The sequence below is a fragment of the Nicotiana tabacum genome, chromosome 9 (genome assembly GCF_000715075.1).
Source record: "Nicotiana tabacum cultivar K326 chromosome 9, ASM71507v2, whole genome shotgun sequence".
In the NCBI taxonomy this organism is placed as follows: Eukaryota; Viridiplantae; Streptophyta; class Magnoliopsida; order Solanales; family Solanaceae; genus Nicotiana; species Nicotiana tabacum.
The window spans coordinates 93,629,159-93,638,407 of NC_134088.1; the positions used below are offsets into that span (position 1 = coordinate 93,629,159).

At 34.6% G+C, this 9,249-nt stretch overlaps 2 protein-coding genes across 3 annotated transcripts; both read right to left on the reverse strand.

Annotated features, from left to right (window-relative positions):
* Positions 1 to 437: 437 nt before the first annotated feature.
* Positions 438 to 3,129, reverse strand: LOC107759617 (THO complex subunit 7A-like). 2 transcript variants are annotated; one of them, XR_001642216.2, is made up of 4 exons: positions 2,968 to 3,129; positions 1,575 to 2,187; positions 928 to 1,163; positions 438 to 706 (listed from the first exon to the last, which is right to left on the reverse strand). XR_001642216.2 is itself a non-coding variant. In XM_016577594.1 (3 exons), exons 2-3 carry the CDS (start codon positions 2,166 to 2,168, stop codon positions 1,029 to 1,031), a joined length of 729 nt encoding a protein of 242 aa, XP_016433080.1. In that variant the 5' UTR covers positions 2,169 to 2,187; positions 2,968 to 3,129; the 3' UTR covers positions 871 to 1,028. The 2 variants fall into 2 exon arrangements, 1 of the variants encoding a protein (XP_016433080.1); XM_016577594.1 differs by lacking the exon at positions 438 to 706 and having other exon boundaries at positions 871 to 1,163.
* Positions 3,130 to 5,290: 2,161 nt separating this feature from the next.
* Positions 5,291 to 9,035, reverse strand: LOC107759618 (elongation factor 1-beta). The gene is made up of 6 exons (XM_016577595.2): positions 8,855 to 9,035; positions 8,658 to 8,777; positions 8,479 to 8,560; positions 6,145 to 6,259; positions 5,804 to 5,917; positions 5,291 to 5,702 (listed from the first exon to the last, which is right to left on the reverse strand). The coding sequence occupies exons 1-6, from the start codon at positions 8,938 to 8,940 to the stop codon at positions 5,539 to 5,541; spliced, it is 681 nt and encodes a 226-aa protein (XP_016433081.1). The 5' UTR covers positions 8,941 to 9,035; the 3' UTR covers positions 5,291 to 5,538.
* Between the last annotated feature and the right edge of the window lie 214 nt (positions 9,036 to 9,249).

The following is a 9,249-nucleotide window of genomic DNA, read 5'->3' on the forward strand; positions in this document are numbered from 1 at the left end:
ACATAACACATTTCCTCCAAAATCTCACTTTATAAAACATGCAGTTTGATAATCCTAATAATAATTAATAAGCGACAAACTAAAACACTTAGACATTTCATTATGGGAGATGTTCATAAAAGTATAACCCTTCTCTTGTTTCTCTCCATTAAAACTTGATTAAAAAGAAATTAGAAGGCCACTTACCTCTATTCCTTCTGTAAATGTCTTTTTGACCAATTTCTTCCTCATATTCCAAAATAATACCCAGACCTCACTTGTGGGAATATACTGGATATGTTGTTGTATATTCCAGAATGATACAACAGAAAATTACGAAACGGAAAAAAAAAAAAATTGTGGGGTGCAAGAGAGGAGGGAAGGCTGATTAAGTTGATAATTCTGGAGTGTAATCTACAGATATAAGCAAAAGGAGGCTGATTCTCAAGCAAGTCAGATGTGGAGGTGTTCAAGACTTATCTCTCATGCTCTCTCCAAATTTCGCATCCCGATACGAAGAAGACAATGTACATATAAAGCAGCAGCTATCCATAATGTGATATTGTACAAGATGTGTACAAAAAGTACAGAATCCTAAACGACAATGACCAAACCCATTTCACTTAATGTTATACATCCCAAAATTGAGCTCCCATAGCAGAAGTCATCCAATGGACCCTGAGCAATCTCAACAGAAATTAAGCTTTCTGGACAATCCAAATATAACCTGGAAGCACAATAGAAGAGACTGTTAATGAAGCAAATGTTTCTTTGGCAACACCAGATATGCAACCTAACTAGCTTAGCATTTCATATGAATGCTGAGATGAAAATCCTACACATGTTGCAGTAAGACGTGAACCTGGCAAAATCTAGCAGCACTACAAGACCTGAATACCAACACTTTCTTTCTCGTATTAAGATATTTAAGTTAGATTGATGCCTTACATTATTTTCAGAAACATCATATAAACACCATGAATCCACAACCCTCAATCCTCATCTTACGTAAGAGTAAACCGAGCATACAAAAGCTAGGGATTCACTAGCTAATCCACAATCATTGCCTCAGGACCCACAGTAACATCCTCGATTCCACTCTTGTTATGATCATCGACTACGTTCCTCATCTCTTCGACTAAACTCCTCTGCTCTTCCTCTATTGTGTTCTGCAACTCATCGACCTGAAACCAAAAAAAGGACATTCAGCAAAAGATATGAGCAACTTTCACCAATTAAGTTTTTCTCTAATGCGGATGAAGTACTACTAAAAAAGTTCTATGTACCTAAACAGAGTATTTCCAAACATGAAAAATCTCACATTCAACTTTTAACAGTGTTGTCAAAGACGAAAAAGTATTAAAAACTAAGATCGGCTAAAACGTTAAGTGCAACTAAAATGCACAAATGGGCTACACGAATGATATTCTATAACAGTTTGACCTATTACTTAGTGATATGAATCAGTTATCTCTGATGTATATAGTATACTTAGCAACTTTAAATCACTAACAGCAATCAATGCATTCCGAGCTAAAACTTCCTGAAGAAACCAAGAGCATTAACGGAAGGTAAGTCCGTAGCAAGATACGTACCACATGCAATAAAAGGGCAAACTGCTTTTTTCGAAGGTCCAATGTCCTTGAACTAGCAGTATTCTCTGCTTCCAACGCAGCTAAATCTTTCTCAAGCTCTGTTAAAACCTTCTGAGTTTCGGATCTTGGAGGTTGCATAGCAATCAACTTCCTGATCACCTCACCCTCTTCTTTATGCTTCCTTTCAACCTTGCTTTCTTCAAGTTGCCTCTTGAGATCTTCTATATCCGCCTGAGCTTGTAAAATCTGCACGTTGATTTCACCTTTCAGGTCGTTGAAATTCTCCTTTTCTCTAACATTTGCATCTATTACTGTTTTGCTCTTTAGGAGCGGAATCTCAAACGCATTAAGCTCTTGCAAGAATGCTTTAGCAAGTCTTTTACAATCTCCGTAGTTATCAGCTTCCTTCTCTATCTCCGAGGCAAAAGTAGTAAACTTCTTTTGGAGTTTCTTCAGTGGCGGTTCACCTCTAGTGGTGGTTGTCCGAGTCAGAAGTCTATGCTTAATAATTATCTCGTCTTCAAGTTGTCCAAATGCATAATGTGATGCCATTGTCTCCCCCTTCCCAGCAATCTTTCTACCTTTTATCGACATTTGTTTTGATTTTTCTATCCTGTAATAAACATCTCTCAGAAATTAGCATTTGATAGAATATAAAAGATCAACGACAGATTTAGCTTCCTTAGTAATGACCAGTGAGCTTTATTCTTAAAAAAAAAAGGGCAGCGGGAGATCTGAGGAAGGGCCAGACCACAAGGGTCTATTATATGCAGCCTTACCCCACATTTCTACAAGGGGCTATTTCCACGTCTCGAACCCGTGACGGCGTGACCTCCTGGTCAAATGGCAATAACTTTACCAGTTACGCCAAGGCTCCACCAGAGAACTATATTCTGTTTCTAGGAAATACAAGTAAAACATTCTAAGATGTTTGACATTATTCTACAAGCAATAATAGCTTATACAACTCTAACTTCTTTAAAAATCCATATTCATTTAAGGAATTCAACTTTAAGCAACTATATGATCTTTCCCGATCACAATAACTTAACTATTTGTTTTTATATTTTTTCTTTTATCCAAGCTAAAGCTAAATTACGACCGTGTCTTTTAAATCGCGTCACATAAAACAAACAATAGGAGTAAGAGTTCATTTCCTCCTTTTAATCAGTGTCCTTCATCTCGAGTAGAAGAACCAGGGTGGAGGTGCATATGACTAATCCTTGAAAGTTCCATTTGATGTAGCTAACTATATAAAAGATATCAATATATTCAAACTAAAAAAGTAAGATCTGTGCAAATATTTTCACTTATTTTACTGAACAACGAAAATCATCCCGAAACGGAAGATACAACTCTGGAAACAAACTTGAACGATAGAGTGGAAGGATACCCGAAAATGAAAAGAAGTAGCTGCTGGAAGAAGTGTCGCCGTCGCCGTAAAAAGTCGTCGTTTTCCGGCGGCTTTTACTTCTTCTCGAGAGCTCTGACGATTTAGGTTTTGGGTGTGGTTGGTCCTTAATGTTTACGGGTAGGACTAAAAGTGTTCACCTTCCTAAAACATTTGGACTATTTATGTTAAGGAGTACATATCAAGACCAAAATAGTCCCACCTCAATACATTAAGGACCATTTTGATTATTTTCTCAATAAGACCACAATGATTTACCATGGATAAATCATAAATATAGGTGAAAATATATATTAATTACTACGAGGAGTGATAAAAGTATATGTGAAGACATGTACTATATATATTCATTGGGTGTAATCATCGGTTGCGGCTTGCGAATGAGTTACTTTAACTTGATTAATTGAAAGCCTCTACAGGAAGTTACTTACAAGTTACGCGCGTGAACATCTACAATTTTAGTGTATTCATAACATTTTAGAGTTTGAGTTTGAGCAACCGGTCTAGGAAGCATCTTGGTGAATCGCATATCTTTTTGTGTGAATCATTTTTTATTTATGTTTTTGGTGCATGTTATTTAGAAAAATTAGGTTATGTTTTTGTAGAGTTTGCTTCAGGTACTTCATAGGAGTAGTTCTTTTGGTTGTATCGAGTACTTGACATATCGTTAAGCTTTGACTATGAGTTATATTTTAGATTTCATTGAATGTTTTGAGATTAAGTTATGAAATGCAATATTGAATCTAATTGACTCCAGGTTGTAGGATATGAGTCAAAATGATGACGGACGAGATAATATATATAGCATAGGTCCAAACAATCCCCAATATTACTCTGCAACATATTTTTTCATATGAGCAACTAAATGTCATACTATTCAGAGGGGCATTAATGTCGACAGCAATGGATTTAGTCATAATAAAGCAACCGAAATGGCATAAAAGAACATACACCAACAACATCTTCCAGATTAGATGAGATAAGATCAGAAATTATGTTTGCAAGTACAAACAACAATAATATTAATAATTAAAATAATATTAACCAGCTTAATTTATATATTTTTTTATATCTATAGGTTCAAATGATATTTAGTTCTCCTAAGAGTTAGGACAATATACAAGTTGAAATTGAAACAAGAGAATTAAAAGAAAACTAATATGTGAGAATAGGCATGCTTGGACTTAGGGGTGTTTATGGTTCGGTTTGGTCGGTTTTTATTAAAATCAAAATCAAACCAATTTAATCGGTTTTTAAAATTTTAAAACCAAAATCAAACCAAATTAAATACAAACTATCGGTTTGGTTGTTGTTGGTTTGGTTCAGGTTTTCGGTTCTTAATAAGCTAATGATAAATCGATAATAGTCAAATGACACTATACAACAATATTTTAAGTACTACTAAAGCATAAATTCAAATACCTACAGTGATAGTTCTTTTAACTATTTATATTTGAAACTGTAGCATATAATATAAAGCAGAGTATTAAAATTGTAGCAATAATATAAGATAGAAAACTGTATCGGGTGAACTAAGTTGCAGTACATGATAGAATCAAAAGAACAAGCCAAAATAAAGGTTCCAAAGTACAAACAACTTTGTCCATTTAAAAGTAAAAATTATGTATTTAAACTAAAAAAAGAATGAGAGAATCCATAATATCATATTCACTTCTACTTTTTTTCTTCATAAAGATCACTTTCGCAGCTGCTTCCATCATCGTCCTTAGCTTAAGCTCCAAACTAGTCAATGCTCAAAGCAGTATCTGGATATTCTGAAAAAAGAATTATCATACAAGGCATTACTCTTCAACAACAACTTTAGCCCGTAGTCTTGCAATTTGAGTAGCCGTAGGATTAGAGAATTTGAGTCTCTTAAGGAAAAGAAATTGGCCAATTCCTATTACTTTGGGCTTAGGCAATCTTTTAAGATATAAGTAGAATAAATCAAAATCTATATATAATAATTAAAATACAGAAAATATTTAAAATTATTTACAAAAAGATATGATACTTTATATAAATAGTTATCAAATTTTATATATAATTTATTGGTTTGATTTATTTATTTTTCAGTTTTTTATAATAGAACCAAAACCAAACCAAATATTATGGGTTTCTAAAATTTAAAACCAAAACCAATCCAAATAGAGAAAAATATAGATTTACTTAATCAGTTTGGTTTGATTTTTTTGTCAAACCATGAACAGCCCTACTTGTTGGACTTTGCTTCACTTGAAAATAAAATTAAAAAGTAAAAACCATAGAAAATATTTGAAAGCTCCAAAAACAGTAGTCAGACATATAAGTCAAAAAGAAAAAGAATACTAGGATTAACTTGATTCTCAATTCCACACAACTTTGACAGCAAGATATAGAGAGTAACAGTGAAGGAACTTAAATACCCATTCTCACAACTAAACACAGTTGAACAGAAGATGGAGGAGTAAAATGCTAGAAGGGACAAATATAAAGTATCAGAACGCAAAAACTAGCAAAATTACAGCCTGAACAAGGCTCAAGCCAGATAGACATTTCCCTGTTGTATTGAACTTAAATTTTGTTGAAGGCAACAATATCACAGCTCTGCACGTATTCATTGATAGGCTCTACTGTTAGTTGTTCCTCAACGAGAGTGTCCACCGAGACAAGGTCATCCACGATGGTAAGCATGATCTGCAATTTCTTAATCCCGTAGCCAACTGGGACCAATTTGGCTGTCAAAGAGACGGCAAGAACAGATTTGTCAGTAACCAAACGCTAATATATAATCAGTTAGAGCACGGTTAAAGAGTGCAATGGAAATAATAAGTCATACATGCTCCCCAAGTAAGCCCTTCTTGCTGAACACTGCGAACAGCCTCCTCCAGTTTCTTCATGTCAGTTTCATCATCCCAAGGCTTAACGTCCAAAAGAATGGATGACTTTCCACCTGCAAAAAAAGAAAACAGAATTAAGCTGATTGAAGATTTACTTGAGCTAAAATATATTTTCCTTCTATATTCCAGTTCTGATATGTTATGCATTTTCCACTTCAGCTTCTTATCTTCCTTTTTTATTCTGGCAATCACTTTATAAGGGAAATGTCTTGCACATATCAAAGTAATTGAGCATTGTATTATTATGAAAAGCAATTGAGAAGGAAATGTCAAAGCTCACTCTCTTTCTTCTTGGTAGATGCCTTAGTAGCCTCCCTTGCTTCTGCTGCCTTCTTTTCCTCCTCTGTCTCTTCTCCAAAGAGATCAATATCATCATCATCGTCATCATCGGCAGCCTGCAGACATCCTAAGTGTCAAACTACACTTGAGCATAGACAAAATCAACAGTTCCCTACTAAATGAATGAACACTACCCACTATAACGGTCCTACATGATAAAGTAAATCAGTCAACTAAAGAGTAAGAGTGGCAGGTCAAAGCTCTTGGAACGTGACTCCTGAGCAGTGCAGCTGGTACATACTTTATTTAGTTTGTATGAATTATGTGTTTTTAAAATATGCATACCATATACAAGGAGGTCTTCAAAAACAAAGAGCTCATACAAACACATCCTTAGATGTCTGACTACAAAATAGGAAGACAGTATAAGAGATCTTACATGGTAGTTTTCAGAAAAATAGAGTCAATTTAATTTTATGTACTATATATTGTCATATCCTTTGATGAACTGCCTTGAAATCTACAAACCCTTCAAGGTAATTTTGACTAGTTTGTTTTTGGTTTGATGTACTGGGTGCCACTGTAGTGGAAGTCATCTCACTGCCTCATCAATATTATCCTCTTCTTTTTTATTATTTTCCATTAAATTCAACACATCTCTAAAAATATTGTCCAGAAAAGGGAAAAGACATTTAAAGCTAAGGGCTCTTTAAATAGAAAAGACGCCTGACACGATAAAGGGTTAATATGGTTTGATCCCATTTAGACCTAAAGGCCCAAAAGTTATTTTATTTACACCAAGGCCACGGGTTGTTTAAACAACCACAAGTTGTTTAAACTAAAACAACCAATCAGAGGTTATTTGTGGTTTGTTTAAACAGGCTGTGATTGTTTAAACAACCACATTTTTCATACTAACCAACCACATGTTATTTAGGGTTGTTTAAACCATTCTCTCACCTCCCCAAATCCCACCCTTCTTCCTCTCACAGTTCAAAATAAGGAAGGAGAGGAAGGAAGAGAGAAGAAGAAGAAGAAAAGGAGCCCGAAGAAGAGGATGATGAGGAAGGAGAGGAGAAAGAATGGGAATTTCAAATTTGAGATTTTATGTAGGGAAGTGAGATATTCTTTTTCGGAAAGTTTGGTTATCCTCATATATAATAAGATCTCATTACTCAACACCTAATACCACAAATTTGAAATCCCCAAACCCGCCATTCCCTCTCTCCTCTTCTTCTTCTTCTTCTTCCTCTTTCTCTTTCTCTTCTTTTATAAAAGGCCCTCACAACCAAATCGGAAATGAGGAGAACCATTGACAATGGCCATCACCAGGAACAACCTCACTGGCGACCACATGTATCCACCACATCTCTTTTTACTGAAATTTGGCTATCTTTTGAAAATTTTAACCTTTTCTTCTTTTCTTTGGTTGGTCGAATCCTATTTTTCAAGATTTTTGCAGATATGATAGTTTATTAAACAACCACGGGTAGTTTAAACAACCCTAAACAACTCATGGTTGTTTACTCCTTGGTTTGTTTAAACAGCATTTGGCTTCTTATACAAAGAATGTGTGTTTGCATATTACTTGTATGAAACAAACTATAGGGTTTAAATAACTTGTGTTGTTTTAGTATAAATAAAAAAACTAGGGTTATTCAAGACAATGTGTGGCTGTTTGTACAAAAATAGGAGAGCTGAAAAACTAGGGGTTTCCTTTCTTGGTAGAGTGTTGGCTTCCGTATCTATAGGCCTTTGTGTAGATAAAAGAAACTCCTGGGGCCTTTTAAAATATGTAGTCAAACCTCATAAGCCTTTAATCCTAAAAGTGTCTCTTTACTTTATGAAAAAAAACTTAGAAGTCCTTTTCTCTTAAAGACTCAAGTGTCTCTTTAAATTAAAGTCCGCTAATTACTTCTAGATCGAAACAAGGTCTTTTTTCTTTTTAAAAAACTTTAAGGGGTCTTTTTCACCAACTGTTCTCATTACAGTCAACAGAAAAACAAAATCAATGTCAATTGATGGAGTTTTATTGTCACAACAAGAGTTAAATCTTACTTAGACAACATTCAGAACACATGTTAGTCTTTTCAGTAATTTAACACACTCTTCACCTCAAATATAATAAACATCCCTAGAGATTATTAGAACAAACTTTGGATCTTCATATTTAATAACAAACCTATTTCTCCAACACAAATTCCAACATTTAAATTACTTGGGATAAAATCAATTGCAAACTAAACTTATTGCTACAGATCTCATCTACACAGTATAAGCAAAACAAAGGTGGCTAATGCCAGAAAAATACATACTTCAACATTAAATTAATTACCTTGGCAGCTTCCTTAGCTGGAGCAGCTTCAGCAGGAGCAGCTTGGCTTCCAATTCTCACACCCACAGCTTTCCCAGGAAAACTAATCGCCAACATTCATCATTAGTCGCAAAGACAATAAAATAACCACTATAATTTGAACTTTCAGCGGCAAACAATTGGAAAATCAAAAATTCTACCTTGAGGCAAGTTTTGCAGAAACAGTTTGGTACCATTGGCTAGCATTGGGGTAAAGATCTGAACTGGGTTGCTCCAAAACTGCCCCATAAACCTTAATATCGTCCTTTGTCAATTGATCTCTGCCAAAAAAAAAAAGATCAAAACAAAAACAAAAATTCGAGAAAATAACACACTATAAGTATCTGAAAAAACTTACCCAGAAATATAAGTTTTTCCGGAAAGATGGTCGTTAACGGACTTGAGACCAGATTCAGTGTGGAGATCTGAGAAGGTTACAGCCATTGTTAAAGAGTAAAAAGGAATTGAGATTTGAGACTGTGGAAGAGAGTATGAGGCTGTGACCTTTTGGTTGGCGAAAGAGGAGGTCTTAAAAAAGGCAATAGTGGGAATTTATATATGGGGTTATTCAAGAAACCCTAGAGGTATATGCCTTTTGAAAATCCCACCCCAATAAAATAGTTTAGAATTTAGAAAGAAAAAAAACAAGGAAAAATTTTAAAGGAAAATTGGAGACTTTCCTCTAAATTAAGAAAAAAACTTGAGACTTCCCCTCTTTTAAAAAAAACTTCAAAGTTTTATGTAGGATAATTT

Coding starts and splice junctions, on each gene's coding strand:
- LOC107759617 (XM_016577594.1), bottom strand. CDS start 2,168: ATGTCGATAAAAGGTAGAAAGATTGCTGGGAAGGGGGAGACAATGGCA. Junction 1,164..1,574: donor TTGCCCTTTTATTGCATGTG/GTACGTATCTTG, acceptor TTTTGGTTTCAG/GTCGATGAGTTGCAGAACAC.
- LOC107759618 (XM_016577595.2), bottom strand. CDS start 8,940: ATGGCTGTAACCTTCTCAGATCTCCACACTGAATCTGGTCTCAAGTCC. Junction 8,561..8,657: donor TCTGCAAAACTTGCCTCAAG/GTAGAATTTTTG, acceptor GTTGGCGATTAG/TTTTCCTGGGAAAGCTGTGG. Junction 5,918..6,144: donor ATCTACCAAGAAGAAAGAGA/GTGAGCTTTGAC, acceptor CTTTTTTTGCAG/GTGGAAAGTCATCCATTCTT.